This window comes from Melanerpes formicivorus, unplaced genomic scaffold (assembly GCF_026170545.1).
Source record: "Melanerpes formicivorus ecotype bairdi unplaced genomic scaffold, bMelFor1.0.p_v2 SCAF_9, whole genome shotgun sequence".
Classification (NCBI taxonomy): Eukaryota; Metazoa; Chordata; class Aves; order Piciformes; family Picidae; genus Melanerpes; species Melanerpes formicivorus.
In genome coordinates this window covers 14,826,687-14,852,745 of record NW_027142361.1, presented here as the reverse complement: position 1 = coordinate 14,852,745, position 26,059 = coordinate 14,826,687, and the positions used below count along the sequence as shown (strand labels likewise).

At 43.9% G+C, this 26,059-nt stretch overlaps 1 protein-coding gene and 1 pseudogene across 2 annotated transcripts in view; both read right to left on the bottom strand.

The window, feature by feature from the left end:
• Nucleotides 1–11,944, bottom strand: part of ATAD2B (ATPase family AAA domain containing 2B) — a 111,690-nt gene extending 99,746 nt beyond the window's left edge. For both annotated transcript variants that reach the window (XM_068143142.1, XM_068143143.1), the window contains exon 1: nt 11,657–11,944. In XM_068143142.1, the coding sequence (XP_067999243.1) occupies nt 11,657–11,812 (156 nt within the window). In that variant the 5' untranslated portion in view covers nt 11,813–11,944. The remainder of the gene's footprint in view (nt 1–11,656) is intronic.
• Nucleotides 11,945–13,416: 1,472 nt separating this feature from the next.
• LOC137443492 (uncharacterized) lies at nt 13,417–15,777 on the bottom strand (annotated as a pseudogene).
• Between the last annotated feature and the right edge of the window lie 10,282 nt (nt 15,778–26,059).

The following is a 26,059-nucleotide window of genomic DNA, read 5'->3' as shown; positions in this document are numbered from 1 at the left end:
CCACCAATGAAATTAGTTTAGACCTGCCCTTTGTTTATAAACATTCGGCCCCAATGTCCCCTTCCTTAAAGGGACAGCCTCAAACGGTCACAATCTCATGGCCACTTGACTGTCCAAGGAACTCTTCACTACACTGCTGGTCTGAGCATCTGAAAATAACCATAATCTAGCAGTCTTTGCAATAGAGGATGAGTATGAACCATCTCTATCACTGTCATCTGCAAGTGACTGCAAGTCTATGAAGTTTTTGAGTAAGGGATAACATACATTTAAACCACAATCACACCTTGCAATTTCTGAAAATGACTATCTGGTTTGCCACAGGTTCAGCTGTATTAAAAACCACATATGCAGACATTAATATTTGAGTGTTCCACCATGGTCAAACATCTTTCCTTACTATACATTTTGTGGGCCACACCCTTTTGAATAACTCTGACACACCCAGAAAGTTAGCATGACTGCACACAACTTCAGGTTGAAAACTCTTACGTCTTACTTGTGGTGTTTTAAGCCTTTCAGCATCTATGCATTTCTCTTTCTCTAAGACCTCTCCCCGTGTCTAAGACATGAAATTAAGACAATAATATTCCATCTTTAACTGATTTTGTTAAAAGCATAATTTATTTTAATTAGCTTCTTTCTGCCCCACTGAACAAGCATAAAACATCCTGGAATTTACTTTTTCCTTAACAACAACAAAATAAGCATTTTCAATAAATCCTGTTTCAGTTACAGGTTTCCAAAAACCTCTGCTTCTATCTTAATTCTTAGGTTCTGATATTTAAAAGCAACTATCTTCTCAATTTGACTCTCTGAAAAGACAACAATAACTTCAGATATCTCTCAATGTTACGTTTACTAACTCTGAAGAAACTCAATCCAGATCCTCCAGTTAGTTCTAACAATTTTAAATACATCTCATGAATAACCATATTCTCAGATGTCTCAGAATATTAATATGGATTAATATTTTTAAAGTATGTGTTGAAAAACAATAATCTGATCTACCTTTTCCCCTACCAGTTCATGCAAAGGTCTTGTGAAAATGGGCTACTCGCTGAAAGAAATAACACACATACTCAGGGCTATGTAATGCATTTAGTGAACATTTGTTATCTTTTCATACCACTGTGATAAAAAAAAAAAATTGTCTTTCCAAAATAAACCTTGTATTTGTTAAATAAATGTGTTTGTGCCCCCATGTACCAATTAGTTCAGCTGATCACTCATCTTTGCCCTCAGATAACTTGCAGTTAACGAGTAACTTGTTTTTCTGTTTAAACAGTAACATCATTTCAAATATAGCAATAAAATACACCAGAAACACTATCTGCCTGACTAGTGATTCTGAATCAGACACTATCTTATGTATTACTCTCTGCAAATGTAAAAAATATGGATTAAAACATCAACCTCTACAAGTTTATTGCATTAGACATCTACTTTAAGATCTACTGATTAAAGTTAAGCAAGACATAGGTATCCTTCCCAACACAGTTTTGGGCTAGACATATTAAGAAATAAAAAAAAAAAAAAAAAAAAAAGGTAAAAAGGCTTCACAATCTCTTTCAGATATTCTTAGGTTTGTTATTTGGTTCCAAGTTGTAATAATTATATCACACAAAATTTCTACCACGACTATGACAATGTCATCTGACCAGAATCTAGTAAATCACTTAAAATTCTATTTCAAGTTTGTTTTCATTTAAGTTCACCCCTTTGTTTTTATAGCATCTTCATCGCGGTGGGGTGGGAAACAACCACCACCAAGAGAGACTAAAACTGTCCATATGCTTAGTACAAGTTTTCAGTAACTGAAGTGCTCTCAGCATATGCAAACTATGGACCACACCTTGCCCTATACATCTGCACTACGTCCTACTTTCAGGATGACACACTGCGCTACCCACTCTCTCCAGCAGCAACATCCTCACAAGCTCCTTTCCCCTCCCCACTCCAACCCACATTTGCCTGGCAAATGCCCTTAACCCCCTTTTCTGTGAGAGGACTGACTAGCTACTTGGCAGGAAGAGCTAAGACCTTATACACTTGTCTGGGGAAAGAAGGTAACATGACTCAACTCACAGCATAATATAGTAGACTGAATACATGTTGGTACACTATGTACTGCTGCATGATAAACATCTACCTTTGTGTGCTGAAAATCTAGAGTAAGTATTCTGCCTGTCCCTTCAAATGACAAGAATGTAAGGGGGAAAATATTTGAATTAGAGTACATTGACTACCTTACTAAGAACTTCCAGTTTCATTAAGGACCTTACTGATAGGTTGAAAAAAGACAAAGTTGGCTTATAAGTATCTAAATTCTGGTCACAGTTCTCCAATATCCAATTGTTTGCACACAGTCATTTATCAGACATTGGCTCTCCACAGGTGTTAAAGAAAAACAGCAGCACTCATTCTTAAGTGCCTGATGATCTTGGTATAAACAACTATTAATGCTTTTTTTCATTGGTGAAAATCATAATAAAGAATGCCTCAACTGCTGGATAATCTAAATTCTTTTAATATTCAACTTCTGGGTGGGCTGTCAGTTGCTTGGTTTAGTTTGGGTTTTTTTCTGTAAATTGTGCTTATGTCAATCATCATCATCAAGAATATAAACACCACCATCATCTAGGCTTTTTCAGAAGAGTAAGTTCTTCCCAACTCATTCAGGTAAAAACAAACAAACAAAACAACAACAACAACAACAAAAAACCCCACACTTTTTTTGCATGATAAGATCTGCTTCATTCTTTTCAATAGATTTCATTTTATTTCCTGGAACTCTTCAATTCTAGAGCTGTGGTTATTTTATTAAATGTGCAAGCTTCGGAGAAAGGTTAAAAGTTTACAAGATGAAAATAAAACACAAGATAAAGTATTGTAGGTAGTGGTTTCTCACTCCTAACAACCATTCCCCCTGTTTGTAACAGAAAAAGACACCTGTTTGTATCCAGACAGTGTCTTGCAACAGCTTTGATCTGACATCCAAAAAACTCTTCCAATCTGTGGACTGTAGGTTCATGACAGAAAGGGAGAGTGAGCTACAGAGCTACTGTCTCTGCCAAACTATGAGAGAGCCCATAAATAGTGGGCTGAGGTTTGTCCTCCACCCATCATCATTGTCCCTCCAAGCACTCCCACCATAAGTGTTCTCCTCCTTTGTGCCTTCACTAAAATCACAGGATCATAGAATTGTTTTGATTAGAAAACACCTTTAGGAGCATTGAGTCTTCATACAACTGGCTTCAGCCCAGCCAGCCAGCCTGTTCAGGTCCCTCTGTAGAGCCTTCCTACCCTCAAGCAAATCAACACTCTCCCAGGTTAGTGTCATCTGCAAACTTACTGAGGGTACACTCAATGCCCTTGTCCCAGTCAGAGTGACACTGAATTTTCAACAGACAATCTAATTGGAGGGATGAAGGGGAGGGAAAGAAGAAGTAGGAGGATGTGGGGAGGAGGGTTAATTTCAGCTGGATCTGTAACTTGATCCTGATCCAGCTCATCAAACGGCCAGACAAGAATTAACATTGGCAGGTATATTCATTTTCACAACTGCACACTTAACAGCTTGCAGCACATGTGAAATCACACACCTTCAGAAGAGTAAGTCTGCTGAAGTCTCTGCTAAATGGGGGTCCATATCTCACTCAGAAGTCTTTCTGTAAGATCCATGTATCACTTTTTTTTTTTTTAAATCCACTAATTTTCCTAATTTAACACTGAAGGAACACTAAAAGCAAGGCACATTTTTAATTAGAACCATTTCCACAAGCTTATGGATTCTGTGAACAAAAACTTTTAAATCAAGAATTATATTTGTGCAAACACTGAAGAATTACTACAATTCAGAAGTAGAAAACACAAAACATTCAAACCACCCTTTTTACTACTCTAGTCCTCAAAAATCCATTTTGTTTCCACCAAAAAACCTCATCCCAAAGAAAGTCTGGAGGACATGATCTCTTTTCAGTACTGCTATAAATCTAGATAAAGTAGAATTTACTTGCAATCCTCATTCAGTTAGAGAACCCCTGGATCAGAGATTTCCGTAAGGTTTGGACACAGCCAGGTACCTGACACAGTAAATTAAATAAGAAAGTGTCTAGCAAGTGCAGACTTATATGTGAAAGAAATCTGGAATTAAGAACACTTGCTGCTCTACCCACAGTAGACTTAAAGACAGTATATCAAAAGAAAGAAGGAAAAAATATTACAATTGTGTAAAACTAACATGAAATTTTAAGATTAATGTATCAAAATTTAAATAATAATAAAAACAATAGTCCATGTCTGAAACGCAAGTCAGAAATAACGGAAAGCAGTTATTAAGCATTTGGAATGAGAGACTGATGAAGCATGGCAACAAATTTCAGTGCAAATCTCTTCCACACCCATAGAAAGAGCCACTTCATTTCAGGTTATTCAAATAGCTTGGCTCAACTACTTATCCATTGGAAATGAAGCAACTAACTGGAGGCTGCAGAATAGCAAAAAGCCTATTTCCCACATTGTGAAAATGCCAAAACTGAAGTTCTGCTCCAAGTGCAACCGGACACAAATGTTCCATCAAAGTTATATTTGTTGATTCACTAACATACACTATTAGAAGCATAAAGCTGAAACCACAAAATTCAGAACTGGCTACAAAAACTACAGAACTTGGACAAGCTCTTAAGTTCTGTGTTTCTGGTACGAGTACTAAAGCTAAGGAAGTTTTAGAAGACCTGATATTAATTACAGTATCACCAAGGCTGGAAGAGACCCCAAAGATCGAGTCCAACCTGTCACCACAGACCTCATGACTAGACCATGGCACCAAGTGCCACGTCCAATCCCCTCTTCAACACCTCCAGGGATGGTGATTCCACCACCTCACTGGGAAGCCCATTCCAATGACGAATGACTCTCTCCGTGAAGAACTTTCTCCTCACCTCAAGCCTAAACTTCCCCTAGTGCAGCTTGAGACTGCTACCTCTTTTATACCTAGTTCAAGTGGAGTTGAAGCTATTACACACAGTCAGCAGTAGAAAATTAAAAAGCTTCAAGAAATTAACAGATTAGTTTTACAACTGGTTTAAAAGTGGCCTGTTTTAATAACTACCAAGCAAGAATTAAAATGTATTCAAGAAAAGAGTCCAAGCAAATATAAATACAAAATGACACTTGAACACTTTAAAGCTGAGTTAAGGGTTAAAATAAACCACAAAAATCCCAACAACAGCACTAAAGACAAGATTTCAGAACTGAGACAGAAAAAATGTTTAGAAAAAAACAGCAAAGCATGAAGAATACAAAAAATATTTATAAATAAATAGGCTGAGAAAGTATTGTCACCTCTGTCTGTAGTAAGTGGGTTCATGACTGATATTACCCACAAACAATACATTAGAATCATGGAAATGCTCAGGTTGGAAAAGACCTTGAAGATCAAGTCAAACCATCATCTAGCACTACCAAGTCTGGTACTAAACCATGTCCCTTAGCACCACATCTCTGCACCTTCTTAACACCTCCAGGGATGAAGATTCAACCCCATCCCAAGTATTTGTCTTTGGGAACCCTTTCAGTGGCAAAGATTCTTCTAATATCCAATCTAAACCTCTCCCAATGCCATTGAAGCCATTTCCTTTCATCCTATCACTTGTTACTAGGAAGAAGACACCAACACCCATCTCACTATAATCTCCTTTCTGGAAGTTACCACTCAGCCTCCTTTTCTCCAGACCAAACAACCACAGGTCTTTCAGATGCTCCTCACAAGACCTCTTAATCCACATCCTTCACCAGCTTCATTACCTTTCTTGGGACCTACTCCAGAACCTTTCTCGTAGTGAGTGTCCCGAAACTGAACACAATACTTGAGGTGGGGCCTTATCAGTGCTGAGTACAGGGGGAAAATTGCTTCCCTGGTCCTGATGGTTACACTATTCCCGATACAGGCCAGATGTTGGCCATCCCGGCCACCTGTGCACATGCTGGCTCATATTTGGCTGAATATCAATCAACACCCCCAGGCCTTTCTCTATTGGGCACATTTCCATCCACCTTTCCCCAGGCCTGTAGTGTTACACAGAATTGTTCTGACCCAGATGAAGGGCCCAGCACTTTGCTTTGTTGAATCTCCTAAAATTTGCCTCTGGCTATTAATCCAGCCTGTATTACAGCTAAAACAGCTAATAAAAAAAAATCAGCATCCTTTCAAATTATCACAGCTACAAAGTAAGAGCTGTGAAAGCTTCAGCTCATTGACATCTACTTGCTGGATGTTTTCATTTGAGAAGGGTTTTATCAAGTTTTATGCAAGACAGTTTAAAGCACCAGACTGGAATGAAAACTTTTCCACAGTATAGCAAATGCTCAACAAGTTATGGCAGGATGTGCAAAACTATACCACATCCATCTGAAGCTGCAGGGGGATGGAGGTGATCAGAATGTAATTACCTGAGCTAATTATCTTGCATAACCCCAAGCCATATGCCACTCTTGCAAAACTGTCATGGGATCTCTCACAGCAATGGGTTAAGCCTTCTGCTTTAAGTTTAAGCTGAGAGACAGCAGTTGGAGAAGCAGCTTTTACTAATATTACTTTGGTATAAGCCAAATATTCAGAGGAAGCAATGCAGCACACCAAACATCAACACCATTTCCTGAGTATTCTTTGGAGGTCTTAATCACTTGCTGGATTAGTCCTTAGATTACTTCCTTTTAAGGCCCTGTAACAGCATGACAGCAAAGACAGCCAGCTTCCAACAGGATGTGCAACTGCCTCCCAAAACAAACCATGTACCCTTTGGAGGTGTCCTTACTACTGACAGTGGCCCAGACTGATACAGCAAGATACACAGGAAGAATTCAAACTTGGGACATCCCTTTGGAAACACGGAAGGGTTACAAACGCTGACTGTATGGTATTTTGACAGACACAGATTGCTTCCAACAATTGCTCAATTTCCCACTGCTCACAGATGTATTAATACCACACTACCAAGGAGCAGACTGTACTATTCATTTTAGATCACTGATTTTCTCCTCCTAAGTCCCAAAAGAGCAGTAGACCACTAAACCACAAAGAACCCGAGATTTTATTACACACTGAAAAGATGAGCTTTCTTGGGAATCTTCCTTTAAATGAAATTGTTCAGAATAACTTCACAAGGCTCTATATTTTAGGGTGTATTTCAAAGAGCCGTAAAAGGGTTAGCCTCGGTGCCTTTATTGATGTTACTGTAAACTCAAACAGTAACACAATGTAGTTCTTTAAAGATAGATATTTGAGAACTTTTTTTTTCTTCCTGAAGAGCTTTATATGTGGGCCGCCAGCAAGAGTAATTTCTCCCAGCATAAAGAGGAAACTCTACCTTTATCTATAGCTTTATTCTAAACCACAGAACCCAAACACTGTAAGACACTTTGAAGACGACAAAGAAAATATGCTGACCCGAGTCAGGTTCTTTCATAAAGGAAAATTTAATTTTGAGACAGCTCTAAGGGGTATGTTTAAAGCCAATATTTTAAGAAAAATAATCATCACTTTTTGGAAGTTCATTTTCTGTTTTCAGTATCTGATCATGAAAAACTTTTTAAAGGAATATAACGTAACAATGAGCTCATGCTACAAAAGCTGCATTATCACCCAGAAATCAGAAAAAACATACTTATTGTTACAGACTGACAAATTACAGTAAGAGACTGAAATATCCTGGTATTACAGAGCACAAAAACACTGCATAGCTTTTTAATCTTTCCACACTACAACACTCAATGTCAATCCTCAAGTCTGTGTTTGCTCCTATTAGCAATTAAGTACAATGGAGAGCTCTGGGTTGCCACCAAGCAAGTGGAAGGATGTTGGCAGCCACTACTTTTAGCTAGGATCATCATGCGTTACAATTATCACAGTGCCCTCAAGTAGCTCTTAAGGCACTGCTAATGCTTTCTTGGCTAATTAAATTAAGCTAATCTTGTATACATTTCTAAAATGTCTAACTAATATACTGACATGATTTAAGAGTGTTTATTTCACAAAAAATACATTAGTTTTCTTGATCAACATTTTTGATTTGTGCTTGGAGATGACCGAGAAAAGTAATTTCAATTGCCAAGTGTAATCCACAATCACAACTCAGTATCTGAAAACATCAGATAATCTAGAGTACAAACTTTACCAGTTATCATCACAGTATCCTAAATGCTTTCATAATGTGAATCAAATCCTCTGGATTGATGAGCCTTGTGTTACAGTTCTATGTTTCTGAAAACTTTGGAAAATTTTGATACACTTTTCTTGTCAGAATGCTTTAATATAAAGCCGTAACACTTCCCATGATTTAATACCAAAAAAAAAAAAAAAAAAAAAAAAAGAAAAAAAAAAACCTGTATTAAGATAGAACTGAAATTTATGCAAGGATAGCTTCAATTTCTATTAGTCTGTAAATCAGTCCTGCAGATAGGAAGAAAGCATAGCCTAGTTTTTCCTCTCTGTACCCTCTGTGCACTCTGCTATGACATCATTTCAGAGAAAAAATTTCTTGGCTCCTTGATCCATTTAGTGAGGGATTTTGTTCATTTTAATCTGTCTTCTGGTCAGTGAACACACATGTATTCATCTCAGTAACTAAATGCATTGTCACCAGTCAATAACTGAAAACAGTTTACTTTTCAAAGACTGATGTCATTGCTTTCTCCAAGATGAGCAAGTACTATAGAGAGAATACAGAGATAAAAGCATTTATACTATTATAGCCCATTTCCACGGAATGTGTGCTGCTTCCACATTCACATGAAACCAAAATGGACACTATTAATATGTACTCAACATAATATTGAGCTGGAAGCCTAGAAACTTAAAATTCTTGGAAGAGGCAAGATTCAAGCCTGTCCTTGCAAATGTATGCAAGAAAAAAAAAAAAATAAATCCTTATGTATACCAGAAAAAGCCAAAAGGAAATAGATATAAAAGATGTGGAAGGCAACTTCTAACCTCTTGTCTGGCCTAATCAGCATCTTACAGGATGCCATTAGATTACTAACTCAGTTTCTGTTGCTAATGAGGAACAAATAGATGATCTTTTAAAATACATTCTGAAAGGTAATTACAGAAAAGCGTTTCTCTGAGAGTCCAAGTCAGAACCTTTGTGGAAGAAAATTAAGTGTCACAGTGCAGATAAGCAGCACATCATCTCTGCCAGAGCTCCAAACTCTAGCTGCCCATTAACCCGACTAACTGCTGGTAGCAAGGCTGGTTTCCTGACATGTCACCCCAAAGATTTCAAAAGGACATGCTGTACCAGTCAATTTTATAAAAAACAAATCCATACAACTGCATGAAAATGATCCCAGTATGTTCTCTAGACAAAACACAGCCTCACTATCTGCCTCCCAACAGTAATTTCCAAAAGCAAAGGCTTTGTCTTCCTACTGCTATAGTTATTCATGTTCTAATCACTGAAATCCTTCTCCGGCACCACTTCAAGATAACTCAGGAGCTCAAGACAATGCTGTAATGCTGATAAATATTTACATCTGAAGAATAAAAACAGTTGTACAAAGATAACGTTAAAGTACAGTGGAAGATATTTATATTTGTATATTATCTACATGTATATATAACACAAATTCACAGAAGGAAAGGGGAAAAAAGAAAAAGAAAAAGGGGGGGGGGGGGGGGGGGGGGGAACCAAACCAACACACAATACCCTCCCGAATAAGTTCTACTCATCTTCGGCAATGTTTGTTGAACAAACAAACGAAATCTACCTCAAATGGATGGGATTTGTTGTGAAGTGAAACAAATCTGCTTCCATACATCAGAATACACCTTTCAAAAGAAATTCTCTTTTAAAAGCATGAGCAATAACCTGAGATGTATTTACAGATTTTATTACAGTATTTTGCAAAATCTCCTCTCCTTATGCCATGACAATGGCATAATTTAAACATTTTGCTGATCAGTAATATTAAAATACTATTAATATGTTAAAAATGTTTTGAAAGAAGATGAATCTATTTTACCTTTTTTAGCAGTAGGCTCCCTACAAAGTAAGGGTTACACCAAACTACCTCACAAACCACAAGACCCATGATACAAATAAAGAGAAACTGCACACGAGAACAAGCAGAACAGCTTTCTGTAGCTGTGGTGCTGCAGCTTCATGAGCATAACGAAATTAAACGAGGAAACAGGCAACAAGGAAAATTGAGATGAAAGAAAAGGAAGAACTGTGAAGCATGAAAGAACTGAAAAAGACACACAGAAAGTGGTTGAGAGTTTTTTAGTGTTTTAAAACTAATAAGGTGGGGCAAAAGGTTTTCTGACTACTCCAGGAGTCATCCTTCTGAGCCGCCTCTGGCTGCTACTGCTGTTTTTCAACCCGACCGATTAACTTCCCCACAAGCAGAAGCTAGTATATGGTCATTTAGCATGACTTCCAAATGCTTTGACCCCGAATGTTCACTTTCATATTTACACTGCTTTTAAAACATAAATGCACATCAGGTTAACTATAACCAGTAGTTTAAATCTCAAAAGCAATAAATTAAGTTTATCCAGGAAAAAAAAAAAAAAAAAAAAAAAAAAAAGAAGTCCTGCCTAGAATTTAAACAAAACAAATTTTAATAAATAAACCACAAGCAGCTGTCAACAAATCTGTTTAGGGACCACAACGGGAAAAATAAACAAACCAAGCAAGCAACCTTTTGAATTCTTTCTTCCAATTACAATTTACCAAATGTTAACTTTCTAAATGAGGCTGTAGAATTCACTTGCCATTAGACTGCAGAAAGCATTCAACTTAAACCCGACGGCAAAATTACATCCTCCCCGCTTGGGGGAGTGGGGTCTGTCACAACAACGGGGCACTTATCTCAATTTTCAGCTTTGTCCCATTGAAGCCTCCGCGAACACCCGCTCCAGACGATCTGAGGTCATTTAGGGAAAGGAGGGGAAAAGGAAAAAAAAAAAAAAAAAAAAAAAAAAAAAAAAAAAAAAGGCAACGAGGATTGTGAAGTTGCTGGAGGCGCAACTCCCAACTTTTGTCTGGCAACCGGCGCAGCACCGGGCGCGGCCGCAAGGGGAGCCCCGCACCGCCGCCGGACCCCTGCCAGCCGCCGCGGCCGCGCCGGTCCTGCCTGCCCCAGCCCAGCGCAGACACCGGCAGGGCACCAACTTCGCCTCCCGTGTCCCTATTAACCCCTCAGATGCCCCCGCCAGCCCCAGCCCCTGTCAGCAGCCTGGGCCTTTCGCCGCCCCGGCTGAGGCCGCCTTCTCACCGCCAAGCAGGAAACCCAGATGGGACACACGGCGGGCGGCTCTCCGCAGCCACCCCCACCGTGTCCTCAGCTCCCCCGCCGGCTCTACTGTCCCTCCTCACCCCAGGTTCCCCGTCAGCTCCACAGTGCCTCCTCACTCCACATTCCCTGCCGGCTCCACCGTCCTTCGTCTTTGCCTCAAGCCAGCAGCCGTCACGGTAATTCACCACCACCAACACCTCCCCCTCCCCAGCTCCTGTACCCGCGTCCCCCCCACACCCCGGCAGCAGCGGCGCTATCCCCAGCGACTCCCTGGCCAAGGCCCTCACGGCCACCGCTGCCCCCCACCCCGAGCCTGTTTCTCTCCCCGTCTCCCGTGAACGCCTCTGGTCCTTACCCGCCCTACCGCTGTCTCCTCCAGCCCGGCCGCATCTGCCTTGGTGCTCCTTTTGGAAGAGCGGGTCCGGGACGAAATGAAATGGCTGCCAGCTCCGGCCGCAGAGGCCGCCGCTTTGCCCAGGGGGCGCAAAGAGCTCTTCCTGGTGTTCACCATGGCCCCGGGAAGGGGGGACACGGGGGGGCCGCCGCCGCCGAGGGAGAACGGACAGGCGGGGGCTTGGGGAAGGGGAGAGAAGCAAGAAAAAAATCCCCTGAGGAAGCCGGCCCGCTGAACTGAATCACAGATGGAACCACGCCAGCTCCTTCCGTCGCTGTTGCCGCCGTCTGCTCAACTCAGTCTCCCACTAACTGGCCGCCATTACTGGCCCTTCTCCTTTTCTCTCGTCGATCCGCGATGAGGCCGTTGATTACCGCCAGAGGGCGCTGCGGTGCCGCCGCCGCGCGCAGGCCGAGGCGGCCCCCGCCGCATACGTTCTAGCACAGCACCGGCGCGCTATATGGGCCCCGCGCTGACCGCTGAGGGGGAGGTGGCAGACGGCAGCGCCTGGTGGGGTCCCCCGGGAGCGGGGCGGTGGTAGGGTGCTTGAGTGTACCTCCCCTGTCGGGCCCGGGGCAAAGGATGGCCGGGGACGCGCCGCGCAAATGGAGGGACAGCGACTGCCGGCTTCACAGCAGGCGGGGCGGTTTCCAGGGAAGCTGGGGTGGGGGATACACTGATTTGTCAAGCTGAGGGGAGCGGCGAAGCCCGGGCGGCGTCGGCACTGGTCCTGCGGCAGGACCAGAGCAGCCACTGAGGCTCAGGGCCTGGGACATGGCCTTCCCGAAGCCTGTCAGGAGCTGACGAGCCGCTGGACGGGCCTTGCCTGGCGCTCCCGGCGTAATCTGCTGGGGTGGTGAAGCCGCCGCCTCCTGAAGGGTTAAGCTTAGGGATGTGGATGCGCTGAGGTGAGGAGTTCAAGGGCAGGGAAGCAGGGGCGGGGGGGGGGGGGGGGGAAGCCGCTGTTTACAACTGAAAAAGGTGTTCTACCCCGGGACCTGGGATCATATTGACTTAGAGAAAGACACACAAGAGACTCAGTAAGCTTCTTGTATCATGCTTCTATTCTGACGCCTGACACAAGTAGAATAATTTCAAAAGACCTGTGCAACTTCAGAGAGTTTTGGGCAAACTTTTATACAAAAAGTTATCTATCTATAATGACAGAGGTCCAGATGCTTCCTATCTATACAAAGATTATCTATCTAAAAATAGCAGAAGTATACATATCATGCAGGTGTCCTTTACCTTATACAAAAGATCATCTTGTCCAAGACTAACAGAGGTGAATCACTGAAAAATCCTGTTATTCCTTATCTATCCAAAGGCTGTCTGCCAACCCCTCTCCCCCTCCCTGCATTCCAGCATTTCAGCTAACAAGCGGAAAATTCTTATCAACTGTGTTATTCTGTTAATGAGAATTTTCTGTTCATCAATTCCCCCCTTTCTTACAGCCAACAGTATATTCCTATACTATATTTTCTTAAAATAATGTCCTGTTTCCAGCTCATGCCTGAGTTTATCATTTTTATACTTCTGGTAGGATTCTACACCACTCTTTCCAGTACACATAATTATCTTAATCAAAACTAACAGTAATATTATTAATAAAATAATCATTACAATTCCCAGCAACAACTGTTTAAGCCAGAGTATATTGGGCATCCATGAGGTTAACTCTTCCCAGAGGTCTGATAATCCATATGATGTATCATTCTTGCTCACCTCATATAATACTTTCCCCTGTTCCCATATATTTTGTACATCAGTTTTAATTTGTCCTGATTTATCTACATAGGTGCAACAAATGGTGTTTATCAAGGTACACACCCCTCCCATTTCAGCTGTAATAATATCCAAAGCCAGCCTGTTTTGCAGTGACACACTGCTTGCAGACTTAACTTCCACCTGCAGGTTCTGCACCGCATCAGCTGCTGAATTAGCAATGATTTCCATTGTAGCTGATATATTTACTATTGCTTTTTCATAGTTTCATAGTTTCATTCAGGGTTGGAAGGGACCACAAGGATCATCTGGTTCCAACCCCCCTGCCATGGGCAGGGACACCCCACACTAGAGCAGGCTGGACAGAGCCTCATCCAGCCTGCTCTTAAACACCCCCAGGGACGGGGCCTCGACCACCTCCCTGGACAACACATTCCAGGGTTTCACCACTCTCATGGTGAAGAACCTCCTCCTCACATCCAGCCTGAATCTCCCCACCTCCAGCTTCATTCCATTCCCCCTAGTCCTATCACTACCTGAGATCCTGAGAAGTCCTTCCCCAGCCTTCCTGTAGGCCCCTTTCAGATACTGGAAGGCCACAATTAGGTCACCTCGGAGCCTTCTCTTCTGCAGACTGAACAGCCCCAACTCCTTCAGTCTGCCCTCATAGGAGAGGTGCTCCAGCCCTCTGATCATCCTTGTGGCCCTTCTCTGGACACGTTCCAGCACCTCCACATCCCTCTTGTAATAGGGGCTCCAGAACTGGACACAGTACTCCAGGTGGGGTCTCACCAGGGCTGAGTAGAGGGGGAGGATCACCTCCCTCGACCTGCTAGCCACACTTCTCCTGATGCAGCCCCGGATCTGATTGGCTTTGCGGGCTGCAAGTGCACGCCTAATGCAGGGAACAATGCTCAAACAAAACTGTGATATCCAGTATTGTATATAACAAGGGGATTTGCTGTCCTTCTGTGTCTTCTCCAAAGAGTTCTCCAATATCCTCTAGGCAGGATCTCATGATGGACAGTGATTTGTGGGGTTAAGCAGCCTGCAGTGCAAACTCCTGTCCATTTTGGGGGTAAGCTTTTTCTGGCATGCCCATCCCCACATAACCACCAATATCCATAAGGGAGTAAGCAACTAATTTGACTTAATAGGGCTACACCAGCCCCTACAACATCCAGCCTGTTTTCTTTAGAAGAGGTACAGCCATTTCCCTGAACCCATGGATTGGCACCTCAGACTTCTCCAGGGGAAGAGTAATTCCAGCTGCAGCCCAACCCTGTTAAATTTTGCCATCCTACCTTATTTTCACTACTTTCATTACTTTCTACAAAAAGGGTTCGTGAAGGATCTACAATTAATAAGTCAAACTTTGGACCCAGGCTTTCTGAGCTATCTTTCCCATGCTGACAATTGTGGAAGTTTCTATCAGATGTATTCACCCAGTCTGATGGCCCCCAAGTCCAATTCATTGAGGCTACCCCAAATAAAGGGGTCCTCATTTGGCCTCGAGGAAGTTCAGTGCATATCCAACAGTTAGAGAGATTAGTTTGCAAAGCCAATTCTTGACTAACATTTAAGTACATATTGCCTTCCCATCCCTCAATAGTAACAACCAACAAACAAATCACAATTATCGATACAACTTGAGCTTCAGGGGTCCCTGGGATTCGAGTTTCCATTCTTTCACTGAGGTCTTCTTGACTCTGGTGTGGTGAATCCAAGCAGCTTGTTCCTTGATTTTGATGGCTGTGAAGGATGTCAGTAACACCTGATATGGTCCGGTCCACTTGGGCTCCAGAGGGTTCTCTGAAAGAGATCTGACATAGAAATAATCTCCAGGTTCCACATCATGGACTGGTCTGTCTAACCCTCTCACATTGGTTCCAATCACCTGTTTGTTAACAATGCTCAGGTTCTTATAAATTTGCTGAACATACTTGTTCAACATTTCCTCTCTAAATTGCCCTGGTTCAGAAGGGTCCATAGTTCCTACTACATAAGGTCTTCCAAACAGGATTTCAAATGGGCTCAACCCTTCCTTTATTCTTTGCTTAGTTCGAATTCACAACAGGGCAATTGGTAATGCTTGTGGCCAAGGAAGGTTTGCTTCCTGTCCAATTTTTACTATCTGTTTTTTGATTAAATGGTTCATTTTCTCCACTTGCCCACTCGAATGTGGATTGTAGGGGGTGTGGAGTTGCCAATCAATCCCTAAAATTTTGCTCACTTGTTGTACCACCTTAGCCACAAAATGAGGTCCCCTGTCTGAGGAAATAGCAGCAGGTACCCCAAAACGAGGTATTATCTCTTGTAACACTGCCTTAGTAACCTCCCGTGCTTTGTTTGTGCGACAGGGAAATCCTTCTGGCCAACCAGAGGAGGTGTCAGTGAGTACCAAAAGGTACCAGTATCCCCCCTTTCTTGGGAGCTCAGTAAAATCAATTTGCCATTGTTGTCCTGGATAATTTCCTTTGCGAATTTGTCCCAGTCTAACTCCTCTTCTTACTTTGGGGTTAGCCTTAAGACACACCTGTGACCGTTTGAGGCTGTCCCCTTAAGAAAAGGAATATGGTGGTCGGATGTTTGTAAACGAAAAAGACGGATCTAAACTAATTTCATTGGTAGATTGGGGGGAAGCACCTTCTGAACTGGGAGTGCAGCAGAGTATCTTGGGCATTCCTGCACTTTTCTGGTCAGTCTTTCTTCCCTCCTTCGGTGGCTTTGCAGCTCACAGCGTTCTGGGCTTTCGACCAAGGCTTGACCTTGAAACTGATAAACTGCAAGGCCTGTATTAACTGCTTTCTAATTAACACATAACTGCTTCTAACTTTTTCCTCTTTTCTCTCTTTTCTAACCCTCTCTGGGGAAAGGGGGAGAGAGAAGGGGGAGCAGAGGTGGGGAATCCCCTCAGCAGAGAGGGGAACTCTCATTTCTGTGCTTTGTTGTATATTTCTGTATATATTGTAAATATTGTAAATTTTGTATATGCCCCTGCATATCCTATGTTGCTTTGTAAATATACAGCACCCACTGCTTTGCTAATTCAGCTGTGAGGATTTTTTTTCCCTTTCCCTTCAATTTTCTTCCCTCTACTCACAGGGGGGGAATGGCCCGGACTTTCCCCCAACCCTACGACATTTTTTTTTTCTTGGTGCCCAATGTAGGGCCGATAATTAGTTTAATTTATTACTTGATTGATTTAGTGTTTTCTAGCTGAATTAGCAAACATGAAGGTGTTGTGGTTTGTGGAGCGATTATTCTTTTCAATTTTTGGGGCTCTGGTTTACAGATATTGTTTGGGTTTGATTTTGGATTACCTGGGTAAATATTTGGTGCGGACAATTTATATGTGGGTTATGTATAGAGTTAGATTATGGTATGGAAAATGTATTGATTTCTTATGGCCAGCGAGATACAGAAATTATGCAGGGAGATTGGGAGGAGCACCAACAGAACCTCCACCTTGGACTTCCGAAGGGCGAACTTCAGCCTATTTAAAAAACTTGTCTGCAAAGTCCCCTGGGTACCAGCCCTCATGAACCAAGGGGTTCAGGAGGGTTGGACCTACTTCAAACAGGAGCTCTTGAAGGCACAGGAATTGGCGGTTCCCATGTGCCGGAAGGCAAGCCGGCGGGGAAGGCGACCAGCCTGGATGAGCAAGCAGCTCCTGGAGGATTTAAGGGGGAAGAGGAGGCTGTATCACCTTTGGAAGGAGGGGAAGGCTTCTCGAGGTATGTTCAAGGAAGCTGTTAGATTATGTAGGAATAAAATTAGGGAGGCTAAGGCCCAGCTGGAACTGAAGCTGGCCACCTCAGTCAAAGATAATAAAAAGCATTTTTATAAATATATTAACAATAAGAAGAAGGGCAGGAAGAACCTGAACTCCCTAGTGGACCTGGAGGGGAACACAGTTACTGAGGATGAGGATAAAGCTGAGGTCCTGAACACCTTCTTTACCTCAATGTTTAACAGCAAGGCAGGAGTTCAGGACGAGTGGTCTCCGGAGCTGGGCGTTGGGGTCGGGGAGCAGAGTAATACCCTGGAAATCCATGAGGAGTTAGTTCGGGACCTGCTGAGCCACTTGGATATCCACAAGTCCATGGGACCAGATGGGATCCATCCTAGGGTGCTGAGAGAGCTGGCGGATGTGCTAGCTAGGCCACTCTCCATCATTTTCCTCCAGTCCTGGCTCACTGGTGAGGTCCCAGATGACTGGAAACTGGCCAACGTGGTCCCCATCCACAAGAAGGGTCGGATGGAGGAACCTGGAAACTACAGGCCAGTCAGCCTGACCTCAGTGCCAGGGAAAGTGATGGAGCAGATTATCCTGGCAGCAATAACTGCGCACCTGAAGGATGGCCAAGGGCTCAGGTCCAGCCAACATGGATTCAGGAAGGGCAGATCCTGCCTCTCCAACCTGATCTCTTTCTATGATCAGGTGACCCGCCTGGTGGATGTGGGGAGGCCTGTGGATGTGGTCTACCTAGACTTCAGCAAGGCCTTTGACACCGTCCCCCACAGCAAACTGCTGGCTAAGCTGTCAGCCTGTGGATTGGACCACTACACTCTGTGCTGGGTTAGGAACTGGCTGGAGGGCCGGGCCCAGAGAGTGGTCGTGAACGGTGCCGCATCCAGCTGGAGGCCAGTCACCAGTGGTGTCCCCCAGGGATCAGTGCTGGGCCCTGTCCTCTTCAACATATTCGTTGATGATCTGGATGAAGGGGTAGAGTCAGTCATCAGCAAGTTTGCAGATGACACAAAGTTAGGGGCAGATGTTAGTCAATTAGAGGGTAGAAAGGCTCTGCAGAGGGACCTCGACCGACTGGAAAGATGGGCAGAGTCCAATGGGATGGCTTTCAACAAGTCCAAGTGCCGAGTGCTGCACTTTGGCTATGGCAATCCCATGCAGAGGTATAGGCTGGGGTCGGAGTGGCTGGAGAGCTCCCAGACAGAGAGGGACCTGGGTGTGCTGATCGACAGCCACCTGAATATGAGCCAGCAGTGTGCTCAGGTGGCCAGGAGGGCCAATAGCATTCTGGCCTGCATTAGGAATAGTGTGGCCAGCAGGAGCAGGGAGGTCATAGTGCCCCTGTACTCTGCTCTGGTTAGGCCGCACCTTGAGTACTGTGTCCAGTTCTGGGCTCCTCAGTTTAAGAAGGACATTGAGACACTTGAGTGTGTCCAGAGAAGGGCAACAAGGCTGGTGAGAGGCCTTGAACACAAGCCCTATGAGGAGAGGCTGAGGGAGCTGGGATTGTTTAGCCTGGAGAAGAGGAGGCTCAGGGGTGACCTTATTGCCCTCTACAACTACCTGAAGGGTGGTTGTAGCCAGGAGGGAGTTGGCCTCTTCTCCCAGGCAACCAGCACCAGAACAAGGGGACACAGTCTCAAGCTGCGCCAGGGGAGGTTCAGACTCGAGGTGAGGAGGAAGTTCTTCACCGAGCGAGTCATTCGGCATTGGAACGGGTTGCCCAGGGAGGTGGTTGAGTCATCGACCCTGGAGGCGTTCAAGGGGAGATTGGACGTGGCACTTGGTGCCATGGTCTAGTCATGGGGTCTGCGGTGTCAGGTTGGACTCGATGATCCTCGAGGTCCTTTCCAACCTAAGTGATACTGTGATACTGTGATACTGTGAAATGTCACCTCCACCACTCTCCCAATTGAGATAAAGGGTTTTAAGATTCCGCCGGAGGAGAGAGTAACTTTAGGTGATGGCTAGGATACAAAGGTGATTTATTTCATGTGTATAATTCTGCTGCTGGTGATAATTAATGTGTATCTCCTGATTTCTTTGCGGTGAGAAAGGTGTCCAGAGCTTGTTTTGTTATTAAAACTAGATCAAAGAGCAAACGGCGTAGCTCTGGATCAGTCCCAGAGACATCTAGCGATGAGGAGTGTGGAGAATCTGTGTCAGTTAAAAAGAGGGCTAAGAAGTTAATTGGAAAGGCTGCTGTAAATGACTTTGTTGCTGATTCTGGCAAGCTGCCAAGGGCGGCGGCTGGTATCAACATGGCGCCTACTCCTTCTCCTCCTTCTTCTTCTCCATCGGCCATTAACCGAGCAATGTCATTTCCGCCCACTCTCTCGGTGGGACCGGAAGTCACTGCCCCAGCAGCTGATTTATCTCAGGACCTGTCAGCTTCCATTAAGGTGGCTGTAAATTCAAACACAGCTCCAATTAAGCTGGCTGTTTTAAAGACTATAGGTGGAAAGACCAAAGATGGAGAAGAGCTGGAGACTGATCCTGGTGAGGGGCCCTCTACTCTAAGAAATCCTGCTGAGGAGGAAAAGAAGATTTGTTTTAAAGATCTAGCTAACCTAGTGAGAGCAAAGCAGGATAGAGATGCATCTAGGATAGGAGCTGGCAAAGGTGGTTCTCAGCTTAAAGAGATCCTTGAGAAAATGGCAGGAGGATTATTAGGATAACAAGTTGAGGGGGAGGGGCAAGAGGAAGATGACATAACTGACAGTTCATCTCCGAGGGAGGAGCTAAGAAATGTCCATAAAGACTACACCAGGGCAGATAATGAGCCAGTTCTAGCTTGGCTTAGTAGGTGTTATGATACAGGTGCTCCAGCTCTAACAGTTGGAGACAAGTCAGCAGCTCAGTTAGGAACTCTCTCGAAGGATAATGGAATACATAGACATCTAGGCAGGGCTCTCGGTAAGGTTAATCTGTGGATACGCCTTTTAATGGCGGTTGCCCTGAGATACCCTTCCCGAGATGATCTTCCATGGAATCCTAAACCCCGGACTACCATAGATGAGGGAATTAAGCGCTTGAGAGAATTTGCTGTTAGAGAGATACTCTATGGTGAACATGAAAATCTGAATCCTGATGACATTCCTGTGGGTATTGGTCTTGCTAAAAAGATCATCAAACTTGCTCCTTCTAATTATGCAAACATTCTGGCAAGCAGAACTGTGTCAAAAAATTATGGTGGAGCTTGTCCCACGGTTGGCCAATTCAGTGATCAAATGAGACAATTGGAGGATAGCATGACACGTATTTCTTTGGTTTCAGACATTGAAACTCTGTCTGGAAAAATTGAGATTTGCATGAGGGATCTGAAGGATTCCATATACCAATTGGCACAGAAGGATAATTTCAATTCTTCCTCCAGGTGGATACAAGTTTCATCTGTGAGGAATACACGTTCTCCAAGGCGGTCATTCCAAAACAGATCAAATCCAAACAGACCACCAAGGCAGTCACGTAGGACTATTTGGATAACTCTGCGTGATCACTTTGGTGAGAACATGAACCAGTGGGATGGCCAACCAACTTCTAATCTCTTCAGGAGACTGAGGGAATTGCAAAGTGGCGGAACCCGAGGTAGCAATACCAGAAGGGTAGCTGTTACTTCCACAGTTCCCCAGAACAACTCTATTAGTTTCAACAGTGGCTCCAGTTGCAACATGCAAAGTTATAACACTGCACACTGTGCGCAATGCACATGTGGGCATGTTCCCTATAAGCAGGGGCGCCCTGCCTCCCACCAGGGGGTGGAGAAGGATAACAGAGATAACAGAATCTATTGGGATGTGTACATCTAGTGGCCTGGCACTTCACAATTTCGGAAGTATAGGGCCTTGGTTGACACAGGAGCTCAGTGCACCATAATGCCATCAAATTATCAGGGATCAGATTCTATAACTATTCTGGGAGTCACTGGTGGATCTCAAGAGGTAAGTAAGGTAGAGGTTAATATAAGTTTAACTGGTAAACAATGGAGGAAACATACAGTTGTGACCAGACCTGATGCACCTTGTATTTTGGGAATTGATTTTCTGAGAGAAGGGCGTTTCAAAGACCCTGGAGGTTACAAATGGGCTTTTGGAGTAGTTTCTGTAGAAATTGATGGGGAAAAATTGAAGCTGTCTGCTAGACCTGAGCTTTCTGATGAATCTGCAGTTGTGGGACAACATAAGATACAGGACATTAAATTGCCGGTTGCTTCTCAGACTGTGCATCACAGACAATACAGAACCAACCGTGACTCTTTGTTGCCCATTCAGAATCTGATTCGTCAGTTGGAGAGTCAGAAAGTCGTCAGCAAAACTCATTCACCTTTCAACATTCCAGTGTGGCCTGTGCGGAAGCAGAATGCAGACTGGCGTCTGACGGTAGACTACTGAGCCCTAAAGGAAGTAACGCCACCTATGAGTGCAGCAGTACCAGACATGATGGAGCTACAGTATGAGGTGGAATCCAAAGAGGTAAAATGGTATGCTAGCATAGACATTGCTAATGCCTTTTTCTCTATTCCCATAGCAGAGGAATGCAGGCCTCAGTTTGCTTTCACCTGGAGAGGAATCCAGTGCACTTTCAACAGACTACCAATGGGCTGGATCCACAGCTCAAGCATCTGTCATGCAGTGATCCACGATGCTCTGGAGAAAGGAGGTGCTCCAGAACACATCCGGTTCATCGATGATATCATCATCTGGGGTAAAACTGCTGAGGAAGTCTTCGAGAAAGGTAATAAAATCATTGACATTCTTCTCGATGCAGGTTTTGGCAGCTGACCTGTGGCAGGACATTGCTGATCGAATCAAGAGAATTCCAGTGAAAGTGAGACACATCGATGCTCACATTCCTAAGAGCAAAGCTACTGAGGAACAGCAACACAACCATCAGGCAGATCTAGATGCAAGAGTTTCTCAAGTAGACATGGACTCGAATCTTGATCTCGACTGGAAACACCGAGGTGAGATATTCTTAGCTTGGTGGGCTCATGATTCTTCAGGACATCAAGGCAGAGATGCAACATACCAATGGGCTCGTGACAGATCCATTGACATTTCCATGGATGCTATCACACAAGTTATCCATGACTGTGACATTTGTGCTGCTATTAATCATGCAAAACGAATTAAGCCCTTGTGGTATGGTGACAGATGGTCCAAGTACAAGTATGGTGAAGCTTGGCAGATTGACTACATCACTCTACCACGTTCTAGTTCTGGTAAGCAATACGTGCTTACTATGGTAGAGGCAAACACTGGATGGTTGGAAACTTATCCAGTTCCACATGCAACTGCACGCAACACCATTCTCGGTCTGGAGAGACAAGTCCTGTGGAGACATGGAACTCCAGAGAGGATTGAGTCAGACAACGGAACTCATTTCAAGAACAACCTTGTAAAAAACTGGGCAAAAGAGCACGGTATTGAGTGGATATTCCATATTCCCTACTATGCACCAGCTTCAGGGAAGATTGAACGCTACAACGGTTTGTTGAAGACCACTCTTAAAGCCATGGGAGGTGGATCTTTGAAAAACTGAGAAAAACATTTAGCACATTTAGCTGGTAAATAGCAGAGGTTCGGTGAACCGACCTGGACCTGCACATTCAGATTTGCTACAGAAAGTAGAAGGTGATAGAGTTCCTGTTGTTAGAGAAAAGAACCTGTTAGGTAAATCTGTTTGGGTATTTTCACCCTCGGGAGAGGCTAAGCCTATCCGAGGGGTGGTTTCAGCTGAACGTCCGGGTCACACTTATTGGGTAATGCAAGAGAATGGTGAAATTCAGTGTATACCACAAAGAAATTTAACTTTAGCTGAAAGAGGTTAATTTCAAACTATTGTACAGCTACATAGCGTCCAAAGGAAGAATCAACGAGGAATCTACGGTGCACGAACCCTGAGAACCCTGAGAGCCCTGAGTCAACTAAGAGACCCTGAGAATCCCTGTTTCCCTTTTCTTCGCTTCGTCGGCAAAGAAACAGACTGTTTTCCATTTTTTTCTCACTTTCTGGTTTTCTTGGACTTTTGATTCATCTACATCTGAGCATAGCCGGAATGGACTATGAACTTTACTTACGAACTGTAAATATCATTTTGGATTGGATGGACAGTATGAACAGCCAATGAAATTGTTTAGAAGGGGTGGGCTGTGACCGTTTGAGGCTGTCCCCTTAAGAAAAGGAATATGGTGGTCAGATGTTTGTAAACGAAAAAGACGGATCTAAACTAATTTCATTGGTAGATTGGGAGGAAGCACCTTCTGAACTGGGAGTGCAGCAGAGTATCTTGGGCATTCCTGCACTTTTCTGGTCAGTCTTTCTTCCCTCCTTCGGTGGCTTTGCAGCTCACAGCGTTCTGGGCTTTCGACCAAGGCTTGACCTTGAAACTGATAAACTGCAAGGCCTGTATTAACTGCTTTCCAATTAACACATAACTGCTTCTAACTTTTTCCTCTTTTCTCTCTTTTCTAACCCTCTCTGGGGAAAGGGGGAGAGAGAAGGGGGAGCAGAGGTGGGGAACCCCCTCAGCAGAGAGGGGAACTCTCATTTCTGTGCTTTTTTGTATATTTCTGTATATATTGTAAATATTGTAAATTTTGTATATGCCCCTGCATATCCTATGTTGCTTTGTAAATATACAGCACTCATTGCTTTGCTAATTCAGCTGTGAGGTTCTTTTTTCCCTTTCCCTTCAATTTTCTTCCCTCTACTCACAGGGGGGGAAAGGCCCGGACTTTCCCCCAACCCTACGACACACACCTCACATTGCCGGATTACCTGTTCGACTGTGGTGTATAACTTCCATGCTATACACTCCTGAACCAATTTTCGATACAGGGCTTCTGTTCCCCAGTGAGTCTTTGCGTGTTCCATCTGAACAAAAGCCCAGAGGGTAGTGGGAATGATTAATTTCCCATCCGGTGTCCTGGCCCAGCCCTTTCCTGTCCTATTCCCCAAAAGGTCTTTAATTAATTTCTGATCTTCTGTGCTATACACAGGTTCTGGCTCTTTTTGCTCAATTGACAGTTTACCATCTGGGATCAAAGCAAACTCTGACACCTTCCTCCCCTCCCTGGCCACCCTTTTAGCTGTTTCATCTGCCAGTCTGTTGCCTCTTTCTTGACCAGTATTCCCTTTTTGGTGTGCTTTGCAGTGCATTATGGCTACTTTGCTTGGCTTCTGCACTGCTGCTAGCAGCCTCAGTATTTCTTCTGCATGTTTAATACCTTTTCCTTGAGATGTCAACAGTCCTCTTTCTTTCCAAATGGCTCCATGGGCATGTACCACCCCAAAGGCATACTTGGAGTCAGTCCATATGTTTGCACTTTTCCCTCGGGAAAGCTCAAGGGCTCTGGTGAGTGCTATTATCTCTGCCTTTTGAGCGGAGGTGTTACTTGGTAGGGCTTCTGCCTCGATTACCTCTTCTTCTGTAGTTACAGTGTACCCAGCTTTTCTTTCTCCCTGGATCACAAAACTGCTTCCATCAGTGTACCAGTTATGGTCTGCCTTTCCTAGGGGTTCTTCCTTCAGGTCAGGTCTGCTGGAATAAGTGGCCTCAATTGTTTCCAAACAATCGTGAATAACTGGTTCTCCATCACCACCCTGGAGGAAAGAGGCTGGATTGACAAAGTTAGCAACTTTAATTTCTACATCATCCTGCTCTACTAGGATGGCTTGGTATTTAAGAAATCGTTGTGGAGACAGCCAGTGTCCTCCCTTGGCTTCTAGAACAGCAGAGATGGTGTGTGATACTAGGACTGTGATCTTCTGCCCCATTGTGAATTTGGGAGACTCTTGAATGTTAATTGCAACTGCTGCCACAGCTCTCAGGCATCCTGGCCATCCCTTGCTTATCTCATCCAGTTGTTTAGAGAGGTATGCCACCACCCTTCGGTAGGGTCCTAAGGTTTGTGCTAGGACTCCGAGTGCTATCCCTTGGCTTTCATGGGAATACAATAAAAAAGGTTTAGTGACATCAGGTAGGCCTAGTGCTGGTGCCCTCATCAATTCCTTCTTTAAGGTACGGAAAGCTTGTTCAGCTTCTCCATTCCATTGCAAGTCCTTATCAGTCTCTTTCAATAATTCATAGAGGGGTTTCACAAGCAGGCCATAATTATAAATCCACAACCGGCACCACCCTGTCATTCCCAAAAAGGTTCAGAGTGCCTTTACTGTGTTTGGAAGTGGAATAGAACAGGTAGCCTCCTTTCTTTCAGGGCCCAGCACTCATTGTCCTGCTGTTAATTCATATCCCAAGTAGGTTACTTGCTGCTGTACTATTTGGGCCTTCTGTGGGGAAACTCGATACCCATTAAGTCCCAGGAAGTTCAGCATACTCACAGTCCATCTTTCACATTCCGCTCTGGTCTGGGTGGCCAGCAGGATGTCATCTACATACTGTAGCAGAAATCTGTTGCCTTCTGGCCTGTTCCACTTTTCTAATTCTTTTGCGAGCTGATTTCCAAAGATAGTGGGGCTGTTCTTAAATCCTTGGGGCAAGACTGTCCAAATTAATTGACGCTTTCGGTTAGTTTCTGGGTTGTCCCATTCAAAGGCAAACAGTGGCTGGCTCTCAGGGGCCAGGGGTAAACAGAAAAAGGCATCTTTTAGATCCAAGATGGTAAACCATTCTAATTCTGTTCTTAATTGAGTCAAGAGGGTATATGGGTCTGCCACCACAGGATGGATATCCTTTGTTATTTTATTTATAGCCCTTAGGTCCTGCACTAACCGATACCCTCCATCTGGTTTCCTTACAGGTAAAATTGGAGTATTGTAAGCTGATTCACACTCTGTTAGCAGCCCATACTTTAAGAATTTTTCTACAATAGACAAAACTCCTTCCCTATCTTCTTTCCTTAAAGGATATTGTTTTAATCTAAC